The sequence below is a fragment of the Herpailurus yagouaroundi genome, unplaced genomic scaffold, assembly GCF_014898765.1.
Source record: "Herpailurus yagouaroundi ecotype Mexico unplaced genomic scaffold, PumYag 166, whole genome shotgun sequence".
NCBI lineage: Eukaryota > Metazoa > Chordata > Mammalia > Carnivora > Felidae > Herpailurus > Herpailurus yagouaroundi.
The window spans coordinates 16,750,142-16,778,102 of NW_024412407.1; the positions used below are offsets into that span (position 1 = coordinate 16,750,142).

General features: G+C 38.5%; 1 protein-coding gene across 1 annotated transcript in view; it reads left to right on the plus strand.

Moving 5' to 3' along the window:
- PKP2 (plakophilin 2) overlaps positions 1–25,826 on the plus strand; it is a 100,040-nt gene extending 74,214 nt beyond the window's left edge. The window contains exons 7-13 of the mRNA XM_040488450.1: positions 3,674–3,791; positions 4,659–4,823; positions 5,730–5,903; positions 13,226–13,379; positions 20,139–20,328; positions 23,896–23,983; positions 24,378–25,826. Coding sequence (XP_040344384.1) covers positions 3,674–3,791; positions 4,659–4,823; positions 5,730–5,903; positions 13,226–13,379; positions 20,139–20,328; positions 23,896–23,983; positions 24,378–24,446 — 958 coding nt within the window. The 3' untranslated portion in view covers positions 24,447–25,826. The remainder of the gene's footprint in view (positions 1–3,673; positions 3,792–4,658; positions 4,824–5,729; positions 5,904–13,225; positions 13,380–20,138; positions 20,329–23,895; positions 23,984–24,377) is intronic.
- Positions 25,827–27,961: the final 2,135 nt, after the last annotated feature.

The window sequence follows — 27,961 nt, forward strand, 5'->3', positions numbered from 1 at the left end:
CTAGCTATTGAAAAAACTATTTTAGTACTTTAAAATAGATATATCATTTTAGTAATTACTGCTTCTTTTCAGAGTAGTGCAATAGCAAATTCCTTTCTGACTAGTGACTTCTATTCATGGATATAGCGCTATAAAATAATCCACCCTTATCGTTCATATTTCTGGGTGGTTAAGTAAGGTAGGAACTATTTTTGATATGCAGGAGCAAATGACTGAAGCAGTGGGGTTCCATGCACTTTCTGTCAACAAAGGTATCAACTGCCAGAAAATCCTGATAAGTCCCATTTCAAAAGCAAGCAGAGTCTGGATAATACCAAACTGCAAGACAGCAGTTCATGTGTGTGAACTGGCAGTCCTGCCAATTTGAATTACCATTCTCACCCAAAATAAACACTTTGAAGTTTAACGAAGTTAAGCCATCCATCTGCAAGGTGTATTATGGCTTCAGCTAGTGAGAAATCTTTTGATTTGTCAAAGCAATTTTAAACTACTGCCATTTCTCCAAGCCAGAGGTTGCAAAGGTCAAAGGGAAGCTTTCAAACACGTGATAGCATTGTCTCAGAGTTGGGGGACATATGGTGTTTGCTAACCAAATGGCGGAGTGAATAAATGTTAGACGAGGTGTGCTCTATTCTGGAGAATAAAGAACAGCTCTCCTATCCTGACATTACCACTACTGTGCTATCATCCAGAGAAGTAACTTAAACTCTGTGGACCTCAGTTTCTCCAGGTATAAAATGAGATGACTGGAAAAGATGCTTTTTCAGTTTCTGTCAAGCTTCTTCAAAGAGTGGATATGGGATCTTGGTTCAAATGATCATTTCTTGGGAAAAACCTACAGTAAAATGGTTTGAATTACAGTTTACGAACCCATGAGTTTTCTTTTTTCAATGGTACAGTAAAAACTAAATAAAGAGAATAAAGAGGTGAATCTGTAATTAGAATAGTCAAATGAAAACCAGAGTCACAGAAGGGATTTTGTTAAAGTTAAAAATTCATTGTAGAATAGACACTTCTCTAATAAAGACATCCAGATGGCCAACAGGCACATGAAAAGATACTCACCATCACTCCTCATCAGGGAAATACAAATCAAAACCATACTCAGATATCACCTCATGCCAGTCAGAGTGGCCAAAATGAACAAATCAGGAGACTATAGATGCTGGAGAGGATGTGGAGAAACGGGAACCCTCTTGCACTGTTGGTAGGAATGCAAACTGGTGCAGCCACTCTGGAAAACAGTGTGGAGGTTCCTCAAAAAATTAAAAATAGAACTACTCTATGACCCAGCAGTAGCACTGATAAGAATTTACCCAAGGGATACAGGAGTCCTGATGCATAGGGGCACTTGTACCCCAATTTTTACAGCAGCACTCTCAACAATAGCCAAATTATGGAAAGAGCCTAAATGTCCATCAACTGATGAATGGATAAAGAAATTGTGGTTTATATACACAATGGAGTACTACGTGGCAATGAGAAAGAATGAAATATGGCCCTTTGTAGCAATGCGGATGGAACTGGAGAGTGTGATGCTAAGTGAAATAAGCCATACAGAGAAAGACAGATACCATATGGTGTCACTGTTATGCGGATCCTGAGAAACTTAACAGAAACCCATGGGGGAGGGGAAGGAAAAAAAAAAGAGGTTAGAGTGGGAGAGAGCCAAAGCATAAGAGACCCTTAAAAACTGAGAACAAACTGTGGGTTGATGGGGGGTGGGAAGGAGGGGAGGGTTGGTGATGGGCATTGAAGAGGGCATCTTTTGGGATGAACACTGGGTGTTGTATGGGAACTGACAATAAATTCCATATAAAAAAAATTTCATTGTATTGATCCAGCAACCATTCTCTCCTCGACTGTTAGGTTGAATCATGAACTTGCATTTTTGTGGGTTAAAAGCAGTCTTGTATCACTGATTTCATCCTATAGATGTGGTCTTCGCGGGAGCAGGATAGAATGCTGTGTGTGCTTTCTTGTTCCCACTAGTTCTTAACACAATGCTGGGCACATTTGTTCTTTGTATGTATCGAAAGCAGTATTTGGGGGCAGAAAGGCTTTTGACATTGCTTGGTGCAATATGTTATTTTATTTTTTAAGTTTATTTTATTTAAAAAAAAATTTTTTTTTTTTTACATTTTATTTATTTTTGAGAGAGACAGAGCACAAGTCGGGGAGAGGCAGAGAGAGAGGGAAGCACAGAATCCGAAGCAGGCTCCAGGCTCTGAGCTGTCAGCACAGAGCCCGACATGGGGCTCGAACTCACAAACTGTTGGATCATGACCTGAGCCAAGTCGGACACTTAACCGACTGAGCCACCCAGGCGCCCCTGAGTTTATTTATTTCGAGAGAGACAGAGACAGAATGAGTTGGGGAGGGGCAGAGAGAGTGGGAGACAGAATCCCAAGTAGGCTTTGCACGGCCAGCACAGAGCCCGATGCAGGAATCAACAAAGCCATGAGATCATAACCTGAACCGAAACCAAGAGCCAGATGCTCAACCAACTGAAAGCCGTGCAGGCACCCCACAACCTATTATTTTAAAGATGAAGAATAACCCAAAAGTTCTCAGAATTGTAATTCTTTTGATGTTCAGAATGACGGCTACATTGTAAATAAAAACTTTTGAATATCCTTTGAATGTTCTACCTACCAGTAAAAAGAACGAGTCTGATAAATTTTGTAGGACTAGTTCTTAGAATTAAAGTTAGCCAAAGGGTGATTCTCAAAATTCAAAGAATGTGAAGATGCTGCTCTTATGCCGTTTTTGTTGACAGAAGTGTTAACACTGTGGGGAATTCAACTTTTTTAATTGCTATGCTAAGAAGAAAACCTTAACCCAGAGGAACATAGTAATAATAATACTAGAGTATAAACGTGATCTGAATTTGAAATATGATCCCCAAATAAATTACTTTGCTGTATTTGATACGTTTCAGTTCTCTATAAGGAAGCAATCTCCACTTGTAGATGTAGTTACTGTTTATAGAAAGATGTCATGACCTAGCAAAATTAGAAATAGACTAAGTACAAAGATATTTATAGGTCATGCTTTTGACTTAGGTCTTAACTGTGGAACTTTACACTTTTGTCACATCTGTCTGCCATTTTAGCTATTAAATCATCACATTTTAGAACATCTGAGTTGAAATTTGTCAGTAATTGTTTACACTGAAATCTACAAAACCCCAAAATAATATAGTCCAACATCATGTCTTTATAAATGTGGAAATTGAGGCCCAGAGAATTTAAGTAACGTTAAGTTACTTAGAGTTAAGACACGGAACAGGTTGGGGCTTGGACATCTACTATACTGTGTCTAATGTACCATTTGTTCTTTTACTTGCAAAATGTTTGCCTCATATCTGTCCTCTCAGAGATGGATTGCAGATTAAGTAAATGATGCTATGACCTTGGTGCTTAGAGTGAAGTAGACAGAAAGCTTTTATTGACGTGACAACATGTTATATGAATATAGTTAGAAGTTGTGTCCAGATTTGAAAATGAGAAATTGATAATTAATTGACCCCAGGAAGTGTCTGCCACACTTTTGCATATTTGTCAGTTTTCCAGACACGTGGAAGAAGCATCAATCAAATAAAGCTTTGAAATAAAGGCCTATTAGATACACAGCTTAAGTCTTGTGGTTGGTTGTTTGTTTTTCCTGGTAGAAACATGAGCTCAGCAGGCCCTGATGGGAGGAAAGTGATGAGAAGGTGTGATGGACTGATCGACTCACTGGTTCATTATGTTAGAGGAACCATTGCAGATTACCAGCCAGATGACAAGGTGATTCACGCGTTAAATATCTTGCATTTGATTTACCTACTTTGTCTTACTAAGACTCTTCAGAGTATTCTGGAAGTAGCTATTTCGCATTAACTCATTTGCTAAGCTTAAGATATCCCATCCATGCTTAGAAATATTAAAATCTGCCTAACCCCATTTTTCCGTCTACTTTCCAGACCCAAATTTACAATTAGCCATTTAACAACTCTGTGTAGATATTTGAATGGAGGCCTGTGCTACATGTACAGCAATGAACTTAAATTCATCTCTTCTCTTACTCCCAAACTTGCTCCTTCTCTGAATAATCCTTCTTAACAATTATCACCATCCACCAAATGAAAGCAGAAATCTGAGTAATCTCCGACTACCTTCCTTCCTCACATCCCGTATCCACCAGGCAGCAAACCATGTGCGCTCCACCTCAGAAACACCCTCCAGTTCGTCCTTTCCTCCCTCATACTGCTGCTGCTGCCCTGGTTTGTGCATCTTTCATACTGATCACTGCAGTAGCCCCTAACTGGTCCTGTAAACAATAGCTTCAGTTTTCCAGCTCCATGTGACTACTAAATTATGTATCTTAAAATATAGAATCGTTCTGAACACACCCTTAAAAGTGAACTAGAAAGGCTCTCCGGGGTTGTTAGAAAGTCAGCCTCTATGTCCTAATATTGTGCTCATGACCGTTCGTGATCTAGCCATACTCATTCCACTCCCCGCACCCAGGGAACCCCACAGTCCAAGCATACCCTACAGCATCCAGTAAACTGTGTAAGATCTAAAACCTAGTAAGTCCTGTGATAGGTGATAGCATACGTGCAAAGGGGCATCTATGTGTATATGGTCAATATGCACATCCTCTTTTCTCAGGCCACGGAGAACTGTGTGTGCATTCTTCATAACCTCTCCTACCAGCTGGAGACAGAGCTCCCAGACAGATACTCCCAGAGTATCTATATTCAAAATCGGACTATCCAGGCCGACAACAACAAAAGTATTGGGTGTTTTGGCAGTCGAAGCAGGAAAATAAAAGAGGTATGTTGGGAAGACTTTGAAAGCCAAAGTGTGTATGTGTGTATTTCTGAGTACTTAGTGTATCTCAGGCACTATTTTAATTTGTTCTAATCCTTACATCCACCTTACGAGGTGTGCATTGTTGGTATCCTCATTTACTGATGAGGGAACAGAAGTACCGAAAGGTTAATGAATTTTCCCAGAAAAATTTAGGAAATTAGTAGAGGGGATAGAATTCAGTCCTGGGCAGTCTGGCTCCAGATTTGCATTGTTCACCGCAACGTCATACTGCTGTATGCTTTATAAGTTAGGAAATAAGCTTAATATAGTATAGTCAATGGTGTAGAAATTGCTTAACATTAATAGCGACCCTGATGCTTGGCTCTGGATATCCTAAAAGTACACCCATATGAAGAAATACTGTGCATTCTGGCATTTTGTGAAAACTGGAAGAATGTCACCCCTCCTATTCCTCAGACTACCATGGTGTGTATTTGTGAACTTGGAGAGCAACTGGTAAGTTTAGAATGCTGATGTTATCCCAGACAACTTCACAAGACTTGGGGAAGAGGCCTGTTTTTCTTATCTCCAGGGTGGTTGTGACTAATTTAGCTTCTAGCTTAACAGCAGCCTGAAAACTATTCTAGAATAGCCTATGCTTAATTCTCTTAGATTCTCTTTCACTATGAAATGTAAAGTTGGGAGGTTTACAGGATGTTGTTAAGGAGAAACAGTCATTGTGAGCTCAAAGTTAACTGATTGGATATCATACCTATTTGCCTTTTCGTTTCCATACCAGGCGCTTGTTATTATGCAAAGTATTAGTCTCTCTAGACTAGATGGTATTTCTGCTCTCTTGGTTTGGGTGTGGAATTGTAGAAATGACTCGAAGGCATTAATTCTGGATTTCATTGTGTATGTGGTTAGCAATATCAGGACATGCCAATGCCGGAAGAAAAGAGCAACCCCAAGGGTGTGGAATGGCTGTGGCATTCCATCGTGATAAGGATGTATCTGTCCTTGATCGCCAAGAGTGTCCGAAACTACACTCAGGAAGCGTCTTTGGGAGCTCTGCAGAATCTCACAGCAGGAAGTGGACCAGTGAGTATCACCCCTGTTTTTCTGCTTTTTTTTTTTTTCAACGTTTATTTATTTTTGGGACAGAGAGAGACAGAGCATGAACGGGGGAGGGGCAGAGAGAGAGGGAGACACAGAATCGGAAACAGGCTCCAGGCTCTGAGCCATCAGCCCAGAGCCTGACGCGGGGCTCGAACTCACGGACCGCGAGATCGTGACCTGGCTGAAGTCGGACGCTCAACCGACTGCGCCACCCAGGCGCCCCTGTTTTTCTGCTTTTTAAAAACAACGACATTGTTGGGGTGCCTGTGTGGCTCAGTTGGTTAAGTATCGGACTCTTGGTTTCAGCTCAGGTCATGATGTCACAGTTCGTGAGTTTGAGCCCTGTGTCGGGCTCTATGCTGACAGTGCAGAGCCTGCTTGGGATTCTCTGTCTCCTCTCTCTACCCCTCCGCTGCTGTCTCTGTCTCTCAAAATAAATAAATAAACATTAAAAAAAAATAAGGACGCTGTAGGACATACCTACATCAGGTTCAGAGATGAGGTAGTAAAGTAAGAGCAAAAGTTTTTCTCTCTTCGGTTAAGACAGTTCTCTATAATTTCCAGCAAGAGTTCCAGCTTTCTTGGACTTTCAGCCTCCATTTCTACAGAACCAAGTCAGGCTGTGAGTGAAAGACTCCTAGATATTTATATTAGAGCTCTTTCAGTTACAAGTCTCAGAATCCTACCTACTGGCCTGGGCAAAAAAGAGTAATTTCTTGGCTCATTTAACTGAAAAGTCCAAGGTGGTGGGTAAGGTGCTCCAACAATTGTAATTATAACTTTATCTCTGGGTTCTCTTTGCTCTTTTGGTTTTATTCTCAAAGGCTCTCCTCATATGGCAGCAAAGGTCACCAGTGATTTCAGACTTACCTTTTATCCAGGCCAGTGTCCCCACAGAAAAGAAACTACCATTTTCTCAATAACTCCATTTGGAACTCAAGACATAAGTTTCACTTGCCCATTTCTGAAGAAGTACCTGTGGCTAGGAGCCTGTGATGTTCTGATTGTCCAGGACTCGGTAGTGTGCCCACATGTGAATTTCAGGGGACGGGTTAGAGCAGGCAGGGGTCACTGCCACTTGTATCACATGGACTGAAATGCTAAAGGAATGGCTCATCACCAAAAGGAAGAATGAGTGCTGGGCAGGCAAAAACAACAGACGTCTACTGGGTATGGAGTTGGAAAGGACATCTGTGCTTTTGTGCCCCAAAAACTCAACTGCAGAATAAGGAGCTGCTTCTCTTCCTGATGTGCTTACTTTATACCAGCAAAGTCAAAAATATATAAAACAGTAAAAGCTTATTCCATCCCCCATGTATTTTACACCTTACTTCATAGTTAGGGATTCTATAAACATGTAGTTATTTGAACTAAGCTTATATTCCTTGCCTTGGTCATGAAATCATTAGAATAACCCCCCCCCCCCCCATAATAGTTCATAATATGTCCAGTTTCCAATTATCCATCCCCATAGAGAAGAATACTCTTCTGGATAACAAAAATATTATTTATTCTTTACTTGAGAAACCATGTTCATTCTTTAATGTGTTTCTAGAGAAGCCTGCTCTGTTTTGAACAAAATTGTGAAATAGTAAAACCAATATTTCTCTTAACACAAATAGGAGTGCCTGGGTGGCTCATTCAGTTAAGCATGACTCTTCATTTTGGCTCAGGTCATGATTTCGAGCCTTGTATCAGATTCTCTTCTGGGTGTGGAGCCTGCTTAAGGTTCTCTCTCTCCCTCTCTGCCTGCCCCTCCCCTGTCAGTAGAGCTGACTAAGTCAGCTGGCTGACTTAGTCAGTAGAGCATGTGACTCTTGATCTCGGGGTTGCGAGTTTGAGACCCATACAGGTGTAGAGATTACTTAAAAATGTATATACGTGTGTGTATACACACACACACATATATATATGTATATGACAAAACTTTAACCTCTCTGATTTTCTGCAAAATTTACTTGTGCATGAAGAGAAGGAAACAAGAAACTACCAGGAACGACACAGTCCTCTTACCTTACCATTTTCCCATGCTAGGTTTCCCAAAACCTTTTTTTTTTCACTTTGCCAAACTACAGAAACCCTTCTATTAACTACCAGCCAACTTAAAAGAAAATGCCAGGAATTAACTTGGTGTACATGTATGTGTATGGATATCTGAGTCCACTGTGTTCTGAGTATGGTTCAATATGAGCTAAGCCTTTAAGCTTGGCTTTTAGCCTCTTCCAGTCCAAGATCTCTCATGGAATCCAAACAGTCCAGAAATGTTTCCATGTTCCTGAGGATAGATACTACATACAGAAACACTTACACTACTTAAGTTCTGAATATGTAGTTTATTACCTAGAGCTTAAGTTCCTTCATTCATTTATTAAACAAACATTTTTTGAGTGCCTACTGTATAGCAGGCACTAGCCTAGAGCTAAGCACATAGCAGTAAATAAGATTAAATCCCTGTGTGTGGTAATAATCTAACTGGGATAAACAAAATAGGAATTTAAGGCACTAGGAGATTCCAAGTCCAAAAGGAATCGAAGCATTGGAGATAACCTCATAACTGTCCTAATTGTGTCGAGGCATTTAAAATCATACCTAATGTTAGACCAGTCCAGTTCCCTGAAAGGAGGCTTACACTGAACTGGTATTAATCCATACTCAGAATTGTTAGAGTTTAATTTGACTGGAGATTTATAGGAGAAAATCCTTGGCACCATGGGACAATGATATGTTCTTTTAAGTTAAAAGATGCTTTTTATGAAAATTTTAACTTACATATATATCTTTTCTAGTTATCACTGTTCCTAATTTTGTTATGCTTAAATTGTGTGATAAAAAAAATACTTGGTTTTATAATTTCCAAAAAGAATCATTGAATAGGAAAACATGAAAAGCAGGGCATTTAAAATAATTTCAGGAAATATCCAGCCTATTAAACTTGTGTTCATAACTGAGATAGCACTGAGTAGTTGATGGTCATGTGCAAAGAGCCTAAACTAGAATGGATACAATGTGTGTGTCAGTTATGTATCAGTAGAAATAAGTTAATTAAACATCACATAGTCAAAGTTAAAAACCATTGAAATTTTTCAAATTTCTAAAACACTTTAGAAGTTTTTAATTTCATATCTGTTAGGAAAAAACAAAACATATCCCCTACCCTCACACCTTACTAGAAAACAAGTTCCAACAGCAATGAGATTTAAATGTTAAAGACAAAACTATAAAGCTTGTGAAAGGATATTTTCATGATAGGAGAAGATTATTTAAAAGTGGATGCAAGGGGCGCCTGGGTGGCTCAGTCGATTAAGCGGCCGACTTTGGCTCAGGTCACGATCTCGCGGTCCGTGAGTTCGAGCCCCGCGTCGGGCTGTGCTGACAGCTTAGAGCCTGGAGCCTGTTTCAGATTCTGTGTCTCCCTCTCTCTCACCCTCCCCCGTTCATGCTTTGTCTCTCTCTCAAAAATAAATAAACGTTAAAAAAAAAAAATTTAACGGGGCGCCTGGGTGGCGCAGTCGGTTAAGCGTTCGACTTCAGCCAGGTCACGATCTCGCGGTCCGTGAGTTCGAGCCCCGCGTCAGGCTCTGGGCTGATGGCTCGGAGCCTGGAGCCTGTTTCCGATTCTGTGTCTCCCTCTCTCTCTGCCCCCCCCCCGTTCATGCTCTGTCTCTCTCTGTCCCAAAAATAAATAAATGTAAAAAAAATAAATAAATAAATGCAAGAAAAATATAAAAAAAAAATTTAAAAAAACCATCTTGTTTAAAAAAAAAAAGATAAAAGTGGATGCAAAAAGTACTACTATAAAGTATGTGTTTTATAAATTGACTACATTAAAATTAATAAGTTATGGTGCTATGCTATCCAAAGACATTGTTAAGACAGTAAAGAGTCAAACCACAAAGTAGAAAAAGATTTTTGCAACGTGTGTAAGTAACAAAGGTTGGTATGTAGAAAATATGACAACTCATCGCGGCGCCTGGGAGGCTCAGTCAGTTAAGCGTCCGACCTCGGCTCAGGTCATGATCTCACAGTTCATGAGTTCGAGCCCCATGTTGGACTCTGTGCTGACAGCTTGAAGCCTGGAGCCTGCTTGAGATTCTGTCTCTCTGCCCCTCCCCTAGTCGCTCTCTGTCTGTCTGTCTCTCTCTCTCTCTTAAATATAAAAAATAAAACATAAAAAATTTTTTTTAAAAACTCATCAAATTAACAATCAAAAGGTAATCCAAAGAAAACTGGCAAGAGACTTAAACAGGTGCTTCACAAAATGGCCAATAAACATTTGAAAAGGTATTTAAAACCTCCTTAGTAATCAGGACAATATGAACTAGAAGTGCTTTTTGCAAATAGTTGACTGACTAACAGTCATTCTCACATATTCCCTAGAGCTGGAATACAAAAATCTCTTGGGTAAATCTGTCTGTTTACTTTCCTTTTTGAGCAAATTCTAAAGACCACCTCACTTCACTTTCTCATTTGCCTCCACGAATCAGAATTAATAAGACTAATATTTAGCTATTCTTTCCCCTGATTGATTAAACATCATTTGAGAATCCAAACTTCATCTAGACTTGCATGTTTCCAATTATCATTTTTATATACTAACATCAAAGCGCTTTATTATATATAAGAATATATCATTAGGTGGTATAGTATGATATACGTACAAAACAAGATTTTAATTTTAAAAGCATCTTATGTCTCAAGAGAAAATAAAAATTTTGAGAAATATCTTGTGATGTTTTAATCTATCTTGATCTCCTGAGATGATAGTAAATCTTTAGGAAAACTTGATAACATATTATTCATATAGTTCAGTTCAATAAATATTTACATAGGACCTCTCATGTTCTAGGCACTGTACAAGGCACCGAAAGGAAAAAAAAGAGTTGGATAAGATCCATTTCTTCCTTTAAAGGAGCTTCTAGCAGGAGAGATAGCAGTTTAGTATAGTTGTAACCTAGAGAATTAGGGAGTAATGATAAGGAAAGAGGAAAATGGATACCAGGCCAGACGAAGACATCTGAAGACCATTCTGGAAACAATGGAGAGTCATTACAGAGTTTAAACCTGAGGCGGAACATAATCAGATTAAATTTTAGAAGAGTCATTCTGGTGTGAGGCTTTGAATCCCCAACTGGCATTTAAAAAAGAGAAAGTTGACTGGCAACATTTGGTTCCTAGTGGAGATTGGAGACCATAACTTCGCAGAAGTACCAGTCCGCAAATGCACTATTTACTCTAGCAATATTTGGTGGCCAAGTATAAAATCAGTTTTGCAATTATACTGGGTAGGTAGAAAATAAGCTGGAATGATAAGAGAATTAAGGGTATTGAAAGATAGTTTGTGATGTGTTGGTTCATGTACAACTAGTCTAAATAAGAAAGAAAGTTAAAACGGAAGAGTATTGGCAACTTGAGGTGTGGGGAGTAAAGGTTGAGATAAGGGCACTGGAGTTCTTGATGAGGCTGAAGAAGAAATATAGTAGGAGTGAGGGACAGAGAGCAAAGTGAACAGGAAATTGTGTTCAGAGTATAACAGTTTATGTTTTCAGAGTCAAGATATTTTGGGATGAAATAGGTTCTGTATGACCATGGAAGTGAATGACTGATGTGTGGAAGAGATGACAGTCAGTGACATTTAGCAAGTCTAGGAACAAAGGCATAATTAATATGGTCATCTATAGTGAATGTGGAGTGGAGAAGGCTCTGAGCCAGGCTCCGAAGCCTCCAGTGGATGTTGGGAAAGGAACGGTAGGCCTTGAGATGACAAAGAAAATGCTATGGGAGTGATAGAGCTGGATGGCCATGACTCAGAAGATGGAGCTACTGCGTGTGGGGGAAGACATCTAGACGGGCCATTGGGAAGACAGAGGAATGCTAACCTACCTCTGTGCCCAAGTCACGGGAGTGGTACAGAATAAATAGCCTCCTCTGGATGGCTACAGAGGAAGGATTCTTCTCAGAGTGGAGCAAATAGTTTAATGGAGTGCTCTACAAGTTAGTGTGACAGACTTGTTTACAATAAAACATTCTAAAATAGTGATTGTTAAACTTCTTTTGAGTCTTGGACACTTTGACTATCTAATAAAAGTTATAAACCTTTCCCTGAGAAATTTTATTATAAACACAAAAATAAGTTTTCTTTATTTTTTATTTTTAAGTAATCTCTATACCCAACATGGGGCTCAAACTCACAATCCCGAGATCAAGAGCCATATGCTCCACCAACTGAACCAGCCAGATGCCCCAATACAAAAATAGCTTTAAGGACTTGCTCTCCTCTCCCTAAAACCTTTCTGGGATCCAGTCTTCAGAACCCCTGTTCTATAAAAAGTATAGTAGAGAATATAAGAGCAAATCTGCAGGAGGGAGGAGAAAATAAGCAGTATTTAGATAAGATAAACAGAGAAGATAGACACCCTGAAGAATGGTGGGAATTTCTGGCAGGTGGCCTCAAGTTAGCTTCAGATAGAAATCTATAAAGTTGTAGACACAAGCCAAGATCCCTGTATTAGAGGTTTATTGATGCCAGGAAGGTTTTGGTCAGTACTCAAACTAATTTGCCAACCTAATTCCAAATAAGATTGGTCTCTAGTGGACTTGGACGTGGACCAGCAACTTGCATACACAGCCTCTGACTGAAAGCATCGAATTAGAAATAATCTAATGAGCCATACATTCTTTTCTCTAAAGGCCCAATATCTCTGTCAGAATAAACTGGCTTTTTAGAATTGAACAAGTTTATTAAGATATGTAAAATGCCAAAACTTAAGAAAAAAGAAACAGAAAAGGTGACTAAGCCAACAAATACATCGAATATTAATCAAAGGCATCTCCCTTTAAAATTTTTCTCAGCTCAGTTGTCTTCGTGGGTAAATTCCACCAGACCCACAAAGTTGAGATTATACTTACATTACACAAATAGTTCAAGAAAATAGAAAAATGGAAAACATTATGCAACTAATTTCATGACACTAGTGTTTGATTCTAAAACATCATCCTTATATCCTTTTCACAATGCTGAGCTGAAGATATGAATAAAGAGGAAAGCAAGGAAAAGACAGGCCCATTTTATTTATGAACAGGCAAAAATATAGTAGGTAACCAAATCCAATATTCTATTTAAAAATACCTACTAAGCTGTTTTTCTCCAGTAATAAAATTGAAAACGTAATAAGAATTTAAAGGAAGTATCTTCAGGCTGGTTTCATCACAGCTTTAGTTTTAACAGTCTCTAGTAATCTACAGAAATTGAAAATTAGTGTGAAGTCAAATGCAGTGGTATTGATAAGATATGTCTCACGCAACAGATGCCAACATCAGTAGCTCAGACAGTTGTCCAGAAGGAAAATGGCCTGCAGCACACCCGGAAGATGCTGCATGTTGGTGATCCAAGTGTGAAAAAGACAGCGGTCTCCCTGCTGAGGAATTTGTCTCGGAATCTCTCTCTGCAGAATGAAATTGGTGAGTCAGCAAACGTGTCTTGATGTAGTGAATACATATCGAAAATATAAATTCAGGGGCACCTGGGTGGCTCAGTTGGTTAAGCATTCGACTCTTGATTTTGGTCATGATCTCATGGTTTGCAAGATCAAGCTCCATGTCAGGCTCTGCACTGACGGCACAGAGCCTGCTTCGAATTCTCTCTCTCCCTCTCTATCTGCCCCTTCCCTCCCTCCCCTCTCTCTGAAAATGGGTAAATAAACTTAAAAAAAAGAAAGAAAAGAAAATATAGGGGCATCTGGGTGGCTCAGTCAGCTAAGCATCTGACTTCAGCTCAGGTCATGATCTCGTGGTCCATGAGTTCAAGCCCTGCGTTGGGCTCTGTGCTGATAATTCACAGCCTGGAGCCTGCTTTGGATTCTGTGTCCCCCTCTTTCTCTGCCTCTCCACCACTTATGCTCTCTCTCTCTCTCAAAAATAAATAAACATTAAATTTTAAAAAAATACAAATGCAACAAAACATTGTCTGTATCACTTTTTTTTTTTTTTTTTTTTTTGCAATGATGAACTGAAAATGTGACTAAGGAGCAAAATGTGATGAAATAGACCTGGCCTTTGCACCCAGGCATCAAGGGTCCGCTTTCTCCCAGGGTCTCAAATAGGATTTTTCTTCATATCCAGCATTTTGTTTTGTTTTGTTTTTGTTTTAATTACTATAGAAGGGAAACTTAGACCTAATTATAATTAACAAGGTAAGTACATATTTGATGTTTTTGTGCCTTCAGTTGTATCATTGTGGATAGTCTTTTTAACCTATGCACCTGGCTTTCATGATGCTCTCTGGGTGGCCTATTTAAGCACTGCTCTTCTCAAACATTGAAAGTGTACACAGAGTGGTATTCACTTTAGAAGCTTGGTCCTTGGGGTGCCTGGGTGACTCAGTCAGTTGAGTGTCCGACTCTTAATTTCGGCTCAGGTCATGATCCGTGGTCGTGGGATTGAGCCCTGCATCGGGCTTCACTCTAAGCATGGAGCCTGCCTGGGATTCTCTCTCTGTCTGTCTCTCTCTCTCTCTCTCTCTGCCCATTTCCCCCGTTCACTCTCTCTCTCTAAAAAAAAAAAGAACAAGAAGAAGAGACTTGGTCCTTGTTGCACTAGAAAAAAAATGAATGAACAGATCACACACAAAAAAAGACAAAAAGGAGGAGTATACTGAATAGTGGATTCAGCATAGATGGTTTTTAAATGAATACAGTGAAACATTTGCTTTATTTTTGAGAGTCTTTATTATTGACAAAGGTGATAACTATTTACACCATCAAATAATGTTTTCATTTGCTTTATACATAGAAATGCCGATAAATACTTGTGAGTCAAGTCAAAAACTATAAAATGAGATAATAGGAAAATAATGCCAAAAATCAGTCATGCTTCTAAGGCTCCATAAATTAGTCATTTCTGACAACTTGAAAACTAGTTTTTCACAAAATTCCACTAAATTTATAAACAAATGCTCATTTGTTTTGGTGGACACACACACACACACACACACACACACACAGCACCAGAGATACTGAAGTCTGATTATGTCTTAATAATGTCATTTCCAAAGCCAACCAGCAGCACAACATTGGAGAGGTAGTTTCATACAATGGTTTCTTGCCCATAATAAATATAGAGAGAGCCTGGAAATTTTTCAGAGAATATGAAAGAAACCTTGCCGTAGGCACTCTGAAAATTATGAAAGTGTTCTCCTCATTGTCTTTTGTGGACTTTTGTGTTGCACTTTAATCAGGTATATTATCTTTGACTTTTTTTTTTCTTTCCCTAAAGGAAATGTTGACTCCATCTTTAAAACAGTGCAGATGGAAATAACTGTGCTCCACACATTATGCATGGGCCTTCAGGGCAAAAATGCTGTTGGTCTCAGGTTCAACCATCCTCTAACTGTTGGGAAGATACAAATACAGCCCCATACTTTATTTTTTTATAAATAAGCATTGTATTTAATTCTTCAATGGAGCGGGAAATGACCTTGGCAGAATCAAGGTTTTTTTTGTATTTCACTACACTTAATGTTTATCTATTTTCTTTGTTTACCTACTTTGAGTGACTTCTGGCCTTCATACATTGCATCTTAAATTTTGTTGACAAGCTTGGGTAATTACAATATTCATACTTTTTTTTTCCGTTAACAATTAATGGCTTAGCAATGTGACTTCTCGTTCCATATTTGTCACTTTTAACCAGAAGCTAGGTAAGTGGAAAATCATTGTTCTGGATGGTTTTATTAAATAATAACAACATCAATTAAAAAAAGATACGTGTTCATTTAAAAAATTCAAGAAATTAAGAAAAGCATAATAAATGAAGCAAAAAATACTTCCTCTTACCACTTGGAAAATAACCATTGGTAACATTAGGTGAATATTATTCCTGAGATCTCTCTATACCTATCTACCTATGATAAAGTTTAGACAAAGAGAGAACTAAATAAATCATGCTATTAAAATTGGATCATACATCTAGTGTATTTTAACAAAATAAAAGCAAACTGAATGATACAGAATAACTTCAAATACATTTTTCATTACATTTCAGGCATGTTTTAGAGATTGTGATAATGTGTGCTCGAGTTTGTCTCAGTCCTGATCTCTAACTCTTGGCCAAATCTAGAAGAATGTCTTAATTGCATGTGTAGCAATCTTAGTCTCCTCAATCACCAATAGTTCATCTTGTTGTAACATTCATGTCATGTGTGTGCAATGTGTCCGTAGCCCGTAAAAAGATAAAACAGAAAGAAACAAAGGAAAGAAGAAAGGGGAGTCAAAGAAGAAGGGGAAGAGGGAGGAAAGTTTCTATTCCAATATCTATATTTATTCCAGTTTGTCATTTTAGTGGTCCTGTTAATTCAAGTGCCATGTAACCTGTAGGTGATGCCTACTGAGCATTATAGGGAGGACCAGTGTTTTGTTAAATAGGTCTGGCCTTCTCCTTCATTATGGAATAGATCCAAAGTATTATTATGTTACAGTCACATCAGAGTTTATGGTGACCTGCCTGATCCAAATCCTCTTACTAATGTAGTAGTTTGCACTAAAAGTTAGTTTTGGGGCGCCTGGGTGGCTTAGTTGGTTAAGTGTCCGACTTGAGCTCAGGTCATGATCTCATGGCTTGTGAGTTCGAGCCCCGCATCAGGCTCTATGCTGACAGCTCAGAGCCGGGAGCCTGCTTCAGATTCTGTGTCTCCCTCTCTCTCTGCCCCTTTCCCACTCATACTCTGTCTCTTTCTCTCAAAAATAAATAAACATTGAAAAAAAATTTTTTAAGTTCAATTTGTTTTATGCAGCCTGTAACTGTGATGAGGCTTTTATCTGTAAAATTCTGATGAGATTATCTGTTATTTTTTTGGCAATTTTTAAATGTTAATTCCAGTGTAGTTGCCATACAGTGTTCTATTAGTTTCAGGTGTACAATATAGTGATTCAACAATTCCATACCTTACTCAGTGCTCATCAAGATAAGTGTACTTTTAATATCCCTTTACCTATTTCACCCATCTCCTCACCCATCTCCCCTCTTGTGACCATCAGTTTCTTCTCTATAGTTAAGCATCTGGTTTTTTTTTGTTTTGTCTCTTTTTTTCCTTTGTTTATTTGGTTTGTTTCTTAAATACTACATAGGAGTGAAATCATATGGTATTTGTCTTTCCTTGACTGAATTATTTTACTTATTAGCATTATAGTCTCTAGCTCCACCCCTGTTGTGACAGATGGCAATATTTCATTCCTTTTTATGGTGAATAATATTTCATATAATACACCCACACCCCGCATCTTCTTTATCCATTCATCTATCAGTGGACACTTGCGCTACTTCTGTAATTTGGCTATTGTAAATAATGCTGCAATAAACATCGGAGTGCGTAAATCCCCTTGAATTAGTGTTTTTGTATTCTATGGGAAAATACCCAGTACTGCGATTACTGGATGGTAGAGTAGTTCTATTTTTAATTTTTTGAGGAACCTCCATAGTGTCTTCCACTGTAGCTGCACCAATGTGCATTCCCGCCAACAGCACACGAGGGTTCCCCTTTCTTCACATCCTCATCAACACTTGTTGTTTCTTAAGTTTTTTATTTTAGCCATTCTGACAGGTAAGAGGTAGTTTTTCATTGTAGTTTTGATTTGTATTTCCCTGATGATAAGCAGTGGTAAGCACCTTTTTATGTGTCTGTTAGCCATCTGTATGTCTTCTTTGAAGAAATGTCAATTCATGTCTTATGCCCATTTTTTTTAATTGGATTATTTGTGTTTTGGAGGTGAGTTGTATAAGTTCTTTATATATTTTGCATACTAACCCTTTATCAGACATATCATTTGCAAATATCTCCTCCCATTCCAAAGTTGTCTTTAGTTTTGCTGGTTGTTTTCTTTGCAGTTCAGAAGCTTTTTCTTTTGATATAGTCCCAGTAGTTTATTTTTGCTTATGTTTCCCTTGCCTCAGGAGACAGATCTAGAAAAATGTTGCTATGGCCAATGTCAGAGAAATTACTGCCTGTGCTTTCTTCTAGGACTTTTATGGTTTCAGGTCTCACACTGAAGTCCTTAATCAATTTTGAATTTATTTTTGTGTATGGTGTAAGAAAGTGGTCTGGTTTCATTCTTTTGCATGTTGCTGTCCAGTTTTCCCAGCACCATTTGTTGAAGAGACTGTTATTTTCCCATTGGGTATTCTTGCCTCCTTTGTCGAAGATTAATTGAATATAATTGTGGGTTTATTTCTTTGTAGCCTCATGCTTTCGTAAGATGATCCACTGATAAACCTCCCCTCATTTTAATTACACTTAAATTCACTTAATTCCATGATGTCCATCTAAATTCAGTGGAAAGAAAATTCACATTCTCAAGGCCTTTAATTCTGTGATTTAACATATTAAAAGGAGGAAGCCTTCTGATAATAATTTGTTTCTATTGGGAGATTACTACTTGCAGGGTGCTGTGATCAATTAACACATTAACTCATTTAATCCCTCACAACAACCCTGTGAAGTAGATACTATTATTATCCCATTTTATAGATTAGGACAATGCAGCATTGAGAGGTTAAGCAACTTGCCCAAACCACACAGCCATTGGGTGGCAGAGGCAAGACTGAAACGGAAGAAGTGTGGCTTCAGAGACTGAGCTCTGAGCTCTAAACACTGTGCTGTGATGCTTTAATAACCGTGGAAAACAGAGTTCAGGTCTTTGAGCAGAAAGTGTGTCTTTCCTGCCAATCAGGTCCACATATTATCAAAGGATGACAATTGTTCAGTTCCTTTTTTGCACACCTCTCTGTTCTAGGCATAGTGATTCATGCTGGAAATACAGAGATGAATTTGATAATTGTTCTCAGGAGCCCATAGCCCCACTTGCAATTCAGACAGGCACATAACTAATTACAATCCAGTATTCTAGAGAAGTGCGCAGTTCAGGGTGCCACATAAACTCAGATGAAAAACAACAAAATTGGGATACCTGGGTGGCTCAGTTGATTAAGCGTCTGACTTCGGCTCATGTCATCGTCTCACAGTTGGTGAGTTTGAGCCCCATGTCGGGCTCTGTGCTGACAGCTCAGAGCCTGGAGCCTGCCTCAGATTCTGTGTCTCCCTCTCTCTCTGCCCCTCCCCTGCTCATACTCTGTCTCTCTCAAAAATAAACATTTAAAAAAAATTTTTTTGAAGAAAATTAAGCAGAAGTTTTCATTATACAATCATGATAAACACAACACTGTATTCAAGAGTTGTGAGGAGAAATAGAAGCAGGAGAAATAGATAGCCAGGAACTTACATACAGAGTGAAAAAATAAAATAGTTTTTTTCTTTTTATTTTTTTTTAATTTTTTTTTAACGTTTATTTATTTTTGAGACAGAGAGAGACAGAGCATGAACGGGGGAGGGGCAGAGAGAGAGGGAGACAAAGAATCGGAACCAGGCTCTGAGCCATCAGCCCAGAGCCCGACGCGGGGCTCGAACTCACGGACCGTGAGATCGTGACCTGAGCCGAAGTCAGACGCTTAACCGACTGAGCCACCCAGGCGCCCCTCTCTTTTTTAAATATTAGTATTATTTGTACATTGATGAAACTAAGCAGTACAGATAATTTTTTTAAAAATTATCGGTCACCGTCAATATTGTTGTAGAAGAACAAGTCCTATTCATATGTTAGTGTATTTCTTCTCAGGTTTCTTTTGCGTATTTTCTTTTCTAATGTTTATATTATGGATTATTTAAGTATATTAATTTTTCAGAAAGAATATTAAATATTTTCTTGCGTTACATGTTTCATAAATATTTGGGGGATGTATAATATTCTTTGCAGCTTGGTTTTTGATAGTATCCTATCACTGAGTTACTTGGGCATTTTATCATTTGTCACTTATAGATAATACTATAATAAAAATCTCTGCATAAAGCTTCTTCTATTTTTAAAGTGATATCTTTAGGATGAATTTCCAGAAGTGGAATTATTAAATTAAAGGATGTGCAAGTTTTTTAAATTCTTGATGTTTCTGTCAAATTGTCATTGTCATTTCTATCAAAAGATTTCCAGTGTACTGAGCACTGAGTATCCTCTTTTTAAGAATCTTTTTAAAAATTGAATAATAGATTACATCTTTCCATATATTTCTTAACCAGTTGTGTTTCTTTTTAAAATATTCTTTACCCAAAATATCTTGGGATATTCAGATTAAGAGACAACCTTTTTAATCAAGTATTCTTCTTCTTTCATTTTATAGCCAAAGAAACTCTACCTGATTTGATTTCCATAATTCCTGACACAGTCCCGAGTACTGACCTTCTCATTGAGACTACAGCCTCTGCCTGCTACACATTGAACAATATAATCCAAAATAGTTACCAGAATGCACGGGACCTTCTAAACACTGGGGGCCTGCAGAAAATCATGACTATCAGCTCAGGCAATGTGTAAGTCCTGTAGTATCTGCCTGTTGGCTCTCTTCCCTTTCCTCACTACCACTCCCAACACCCATCTGTAAATCTAGCTGTGAATGTGCAATCATTGAGGACCATGGGTAAGGTGGCCAAAGAACGAGATTGTAACGCTGGGCCAAATCATTTGGTTCAATCCTTAGTAATCAAGCAAGTGAAAGACTGAATTCTCCAAGCCCAATAGTTGCCCATTATCTTCTAAAGTATCCAGCTAGAGGCACCTGGGTGGTTCAGTTGGTTAAGCATCCGACTTCTGCTCAGGTCATGGTCTCACAGTTACTGAGTTTGAGCCCTGCATCAGGCTCTGTGCTGACAGCTCAGAGCCTGGAGCCTGTCTCCATTCTTTGTCTCCCTCTCTCTCTCTGCCCCCCCACCCCTGCTCATGCTCGCTCTCACGCTCTCTCTCAATCTCTCTCTCAAAAATAAAATTAAAAATTAAAAAATTAGGGGCACCTGGGTGGCTCAGTCAGTTAAGCATCTGACTTTGGCTCATGATCTCCTGGTTCATGCACTTGAGCCATGTCAGGCCCTGTGCTGACAGCTCAGAGCCTGGAGCCTGCTTTGGATTCTGTGAGTCCTTCTCTCTCTGCCCCTCCCCAGCTCGCGTTCTCTCTCTCTCTCTCTCTCTTTCTCTCTCTCTCTCAAAAATAAGTAAACATTAAAAAAAAAAAAAACCTTAAAAATAAAAATAATTTAAAAATTTTTTAAATGAAGTATCAAGCTAGTCAAATGCCATATCTTCTCTGGGTAGCACATTCCAGCCTTTTATTGACCTAACAAATTCATTTATTTCCCAGAGCCATAACTATGATTTAAGAATAGGAGAATATAGGCAATGTGGAAGTCCTGTGGACAGGGATTGCCCTTTTCCTCACTTAAATCTGGAGCCAGTATCACCCCAGTGGCTTAAAAGAAGCAGTGATAACACAAGAAGTAGGAGGCAACATAATCAAATTCTTGCTTTCTTGGTTTTCTCTATCACATCTCTTCCACGTCTTATTCCCTTTTGAGAATAGAAGTTCTAATGCATATAAGTCATTCCACATCGCTGTTTCTGTGTCTTTACATTTTCCCCATTAAAAAAAAAGTGAGGAAGAGAATGAAAAACCTTGTATAACAAAATCATTATTATTAGTTAATTTAGAGATATGGGATCCAAAGAGGGCATGAAGATTATTATATTTTTCTCTCTATACAATTCTGAAGTGTTTGACTTGTTAAATACAAGTTACTTTTATAAATAACCAAGCAAGAGAAGAAATGTTACAGCCCAATTATAATGAGTTGCAAAGCAAACAGACTTTACCTCTGGTAGACAAATGTGTGCTTGACCACACAGGGGCAAGCCTAGGGGTCTGTGGAATCCTGGAGTACTTGTGCTCTGCAGCCCCACTCTGGCAAGCCTCATAGGGAAGGAAGACCATATTCAGAGTCACAGGATAAAACGGAGCACTGGTTAGAATGTGAGTTCCCCGAGTCAGAATATCCACCTGTCCCCAGTGCCTGGCAGAGAGCAGTTACTTAATTTGTGGAAAGATTGAATGATTACTGTTTAAAACAGAAATGACTCTTCCGAGTAGTCATCCATGCTCCTAAGCAAATCTCAGTAAGACCTATGATTTTAATTATTTGAGTATTCAGACACATGAGAACTCATGTTCTTTAATTATTTGAGTATTCAGACACATGAGATCTCATAAGCACATGAGAACTTTTGGAAACTTCTTATAGCTTAGCAACAAATGGGGATGTCTGACTCTGTTACTTCCTTTTTGCCTTGAGTGTCCATCCATTTGTGAACCAGTCCTCATATGCCCTGTCTCCAAAAAAAAAAAAAAAAAAAAAAAAAAAAAATCAACAAGGAGCTTCTACCAGATGTGCCTGCTTTTCCATCCTTGTGAGAGTGTTGGGTAACTGACCTGTAATTTAAGAGCTAGACTGGAAATAAGTTGCCATATATAGCATTTTTTTTTCAAAGAAATAATTTCAAAGTGCCAAACAACCAGTTGATAAACTATGAATATAAAACATTTGCAATTCAAGGACACTTTCCAATTTTAGATATCAGAGACCCATAGTCTTCATGGATTTATGGGTACTTCAGTATTAGCAAGTGAGTCCAAGAACTCCATGAAGTACTAAAAGAATCTGTGAGGTGCTGATTTGGCTTCCCCTTCATACAAGTCTGGTATGGAAGAGAAAGGCTCTTAGCCAAAGAATGACCCCAAGATGTGCTTCTCCATACAGTACTGCATTTTTAGTTCATGGTTGCCTGTTTACAAATGCCCATGATATGAAAAATTAAATCTTTGTTTCTTTGGGGGCCCCTGGGTGACTCAGTTGGTTAAGCGTCCAACGATTTCAGCTCAGGTCATGATCTCACGGTTTGAGAGTTCGAGTCCCACATTGGGCTCTGCACTGACAGTGTGGAGCCTGCTTGAGATTCTCACTCTCCCTCTCTTCCTCTCCCTGCTCACGCACTCTGTATCTCAAAAGGAATAAACATTAGAAAAAAAGCTTTGTTTCTTTGTTAGAAGACAAAATTTGGCCGTATGCGATTTGAGGTGATGGAAAAGAGAGCTCTAAGAAAGCAGAGAACCTTAGCCAGAAATAGGAAGTTCAGTACAAATTTAAAAGTGAAACATCAAAAACTAATAAGTACAGTGTTCATTTCTGTGGTGACTTGGCTATATAAGAGGAGTGCATTTTCCATTTGCTCTATACAAGAACAAAGAAATTTTGAAACTATTTTAAATGTTTCAAGAATTTATTAACTTGAAAATATCACTCCTGGGGCGCCTGGGTGGCGCAGTCGGTTAAGCGTCCGACTTCAGCCAGGTCACGATCTCGCAGTCTGTGAGTTCGAGCCCCGCGTCAGGCTCTGGGCTGATGGCTCAGAGCCTGGAGCCTGTTTCCCATTCTGTGTCTCCCTCTCTCTCTGCCTGTCCCCCGTTCATGCTCTGTCTCTCTCTGTCCAAAAAAAAAATAAACTTTAAAAAAAAAAATAAAAAAAAAAAAAAAAAGAAAATATCACTCCTAATTCATAGAGTAGTGTAGGAGGTATATATGTTTTTCAGTCCTGCTTTTCTGCATTTGTATTCTATAAATATATATTATAAACATACAAATATATTTCTATTCTACAAATAGTATATAATATTTAATATAAACATATTTAATTGTGTTTAATGTAATATAAAATAAATGAAAATAGTGTATACAAATATACAAATTTTATTTTGTAAGTTAATTCAAGGATTTATGGAATCTAAGGACATATTCCTTATAAATATTAGGAATATGCTCTATAAACTGATAGCCCTGTGCTAGTGGTTTTAAAAGATGAAAAAAAGTGGTTTTTTTAACCTAGTGTGGCCCCTGGCCTTCAAAGCTCAGCATCCAATTCTCTTGTCATGGTGAGTGACCTGACTTAATGGATGGCCACCAAGCAACAGCAGTTAAAGATTTATGGAATGTCTGAGGCAGCATCCAGAAGCCTCACACACTCTCACTGATCTCAGAATGCTTTCTTCCTTTTTTCAGTTATGCCTCCAACAAGGCAAGTAAAGCTGCTTCTGTTCTCCTCTATTCTCTGTGGACGCACACGGAGCTCCATAATGCCTACAAGAAGGTAAGTACACTAGAAAAGTGTTGCAGTTAATAGGCAGATAATAGTGGTCCCCTGGTGAGAGATCACTAAAAACATTTAGCATTTTCTTGGGGCACCTGGGTGGCTCAGTGGGTTGAGCCGACTTTGGCTCAGGTCATGATCTCATGGTTCATGAGTTTGAGCCCCATATCAGGCTCTCTACTGTCAGTGCAGAGCCCTCTTCAGATCCTCTGTACCCCCCTCTCTCTGCCGCTCCCCTGCTCATGTTCTCTCTCCCTCTCCCTCCCTCTCCCTCTCCCTCTCTCTCTCTCTCTCTCTCTCTCTCTCACACACACAAAAAAAATTTTTTTTTAAACTGCATTTTCTTGGATGACAGTGTTGTTACCTTTCACATATCTGTTTGCTTATTCCAAAGGCTCAGTTTAAGAAGACAGATTTTGTCAACAGCCGGACTGCCAAAGCCTACCACTCCCTTAAAGACTGAGAAAATGAAACAGAGCTCTCTGAAATCTCAACCATCCGCAGCCATAAAAAAGCCCCAGAGGAAAACACCTATTTTTCTACTTCCCAGCTCAAGAAACCTCAAAAAAGCATGCCCTGTTTCTTATCCTTTTCTATTTCCATGGTCCCCAGAATCCAGAACACAAATAATCAGAATAATAATTTTATTAGTTTTCCAGAAGACTTTTGCAAGTTTGCTACCACTAGACACTGGTAACAGGCTTGATTTTATCCTCCACTAGTAGTGGTCTTTGTGATCAGGGCTTATGGCACAGGGCCTCCTGGAAGCAAAACGTGGATTCATGTGGAATGGACGTAACAGAATAAGGAAAGAAGTCATTGTATGACTAGGATTTTAAAAGTTTGATTTACATTTACGTTCCTTTCCAGTCTCCATGTTTTGTCACTCAAATGCACGTTGTTTCACCTTTGAGCTACGTGTGTGTGGTTCTGCGGTGTTGAAACAGAATGGAAATGACGAAGAATACTGACAGAGTTATCCAGGAGAAATTTTAATGGCAAAATTATATGTTTGTTTACTCTATGCTTGTTTTTATCCTCTTGAATATTTTTTCTCTGATTTTAAATGAACTTAAAAGTTTTAGATCACAGCGTGCATGACTCTAAGAAAGTGAAATTGAAATGAAGTGATCATAGCAACTTTAAAAATCTTTTCAAAGGCAACTGTGCTTATGAAATTCAGTGTTCCCTCTAAACACCGTGTAAATGCTTTTCTTGCTCAAGGAAAATATGAATAACAACACCATTAAACGCAAATCTCTTCTGAATAGTAGGATTCAGTGTGATCTATCTCCTGGACTTTTTCAGTTACTGCCATGGGCTGATAGAAAAATGGACTCTATATTCTTCAGCTCCAAAAGGAACCTCTCAAACAGCTGGGTGAGCCCAGGGCACTGAAAACACAGCTCATTTCAATGAATTGCATCATCAACCAGCCCAACTTTGCCCAACATTTAAAAAAATAGCGCAGAGCCTCTAAATCTCATGTGATCTTCCTCAAGCCATTATTTTAAATGAAGGAAACTCTAGAGCAAAAAATGAAGACGTTATATTGAAGGAAAATATTTCAAGGCCACCCAGAAATGATATGAGAAACACTAATGTTGAAAAGTTGACAACCTCGTTTGTCGAAGCAAACACTCTGTCAAGTGTTCTTTTAACTGAGCTCTGATTAATACCATTTCCATAGAATTAGTCTTCTCAATTACAGTTCTGTTATATTTTGCTTTTTTAAAAAAAATCCAACAATGTTTGCTGTAAGAAAGTAGGAAGGAAAAATGTCTTTCAGCTCCTTTTGGCCAGAAAAGTGTAATAGAAAATAAATTCCCATTTTCAATTTGAATGTGTACTTAAGTCTTTATTACATTTAGGTATTAAAATTATTTTAATTTGAAAAGCTCAATGGAGAAGACTTAGGTTTCTATCCTAGTTCAAAATGAAATTAAATACCAATTTCTTTTTTAAATTTTTAAATGTTTATTTTTGAGAGAGAGAGAGAGAGAGAGAGAGAGAGAGAGAAAACGGGTGGGGGATGGGCAGAGAGAAAGGGAGACACAGAATCTGAAGGAGACTCCAGGTTCTGAGCTTTCAGCACAGAGCCTGATATGGGTCTCAAACCCACAAACCATGAGGTCATGACCTGAGCTGAAGTCGGACGCTTAACCAACTGAGTCACCCAGGCGCCCCTAGATGTCAATTTTTAAATACTAAAGAGAGAAATCATCTGTCTTTTCAGAGGTTTGATGAATACAGCATTTGGAGCATATTTATTCCTCCAGATAACTGAAGTATGTTCAAGAAGTTTCTATGGTTTTTAAAGCACTAGTAAAGCCTTCAATGACTTTAAACACGAAAGGAGGCAAAATAATGTTGCCTGCATTGGTATCTGTGTATGTCTGATTATTGTGTATTGTGGCATATGTGGTATGATTGACATGACATTTGAGGACTTGACCTTATAAACTTCAGTTGCTAAGGATTTAATACTTTGTAATTATTTCTATTCCTTCCCTAATTAATGCCTAAATTCTTTACTAACAAATACTTCCTATAAGAAAATGGGACTGGCTAATGACTAAAGCTTGTAAAAAAGGAGAGACCTACGAATGTGTTAGATTTTAGTAAATTTGAGTGGGTCTGTGACCCTGAAAGGATAGACTCTGTCTGATCCCCATGTCCTGCTTTGTTCACCCCGATTACCAAAACCTCACTACTTTACTCTGTAGACACCTCTGAGGAGATCCTTGTGTGGTTGAATATCCATTTGGATCACAGTTCCACACAAAAAGTTCTTTTTTTTTTTAAGTGCATATCCTGACCTTGCCCATGTCATCAAGGGAACTGACAGGCTGAGCAGGGTCTTTTCGTGTATTTGTGCTGAGAGTTCCAAAGGGCTGCTGCCTTGTCAAGAATTCTTAATGGCATTCTGGAATATAGAAGGTTGCTGCCCTGGATTTCCATCGCTGGGAACATTTGTTTATATCTGATGGAAGTCACCAAAGGGTTATCTGGCAAGATAGGGGATTAACATGTCAAACGGGAAAAGAAGCAGCATTAGAAGATAGATAAACCTCTTTAAAACAAATGCAATCACCCTCCGAAGAAGCAATTTCTTAGAATAAAAAAAGGAAATAGGAAATACATATATTTAAATATATCCTTATATACATATACATACAACTTATTTGTACTGTAGTAGGAAATGAAATTTCCTTTAAAATGTGTAAAGAACTTATGCTTTGAAATGAGGATGACTTCAGCATGTTTGTACTTGGAACAAAATTGCAGAAGCCTCAAATCGGGATCTGAGGATTAAGACAGAATTTAGAGGGCATCTGGTCAGGTCCTCCTTAAAGTGACAGAGAAGAAAAATATGCAGTCACTCATTCAGTTCAGCATCACCCTGTAACTCACCCCAGTAACCGTTGCATTAAAGTATTTGTTGTGGAAGAGAAAATAAATTTTAAAAAAGGAAACAGAATTTTCCAAATAAAATTCTCCTTTAGCTGTAACGTTCTAGTTTACAGTGGTCCTGACAGTTTCATCTCATGAAATAAACTTCAACCTTTTAAGGACTATAAGAAAAAGGAAAACTCTTCATATGATATATTCAGGAAAGAGAGATCAAAATGCCGTACATTGGTAAAAGAGCTGTTTAAGAGCTGAAGGGAAAGCATTCTGAAGCCATAGTCGGGAGACACAGTTAAAGAATCCAGCAATAGTTTGCCTGGAAGAAAGGTGCCATGTTACCTGTCTTTAAATACCTGAAGGACCATTGTATAAAAGTTGGCAGTCTTACTCTAACCAAGTAGAGGACAGACCAGGGCCGGTAAGGTCTGGGAGACCTACCTGGGAGAGTAGGTCTGACTAGACAGTAGTGACATGTATGGAGCACCCCTCACAGACTCCTTGTGAAGTATATACTCCTTTCTTTTTCTTTCTTTCTTTCTTTCTTTCTTTCTTTCTTTCTTTCTTTCT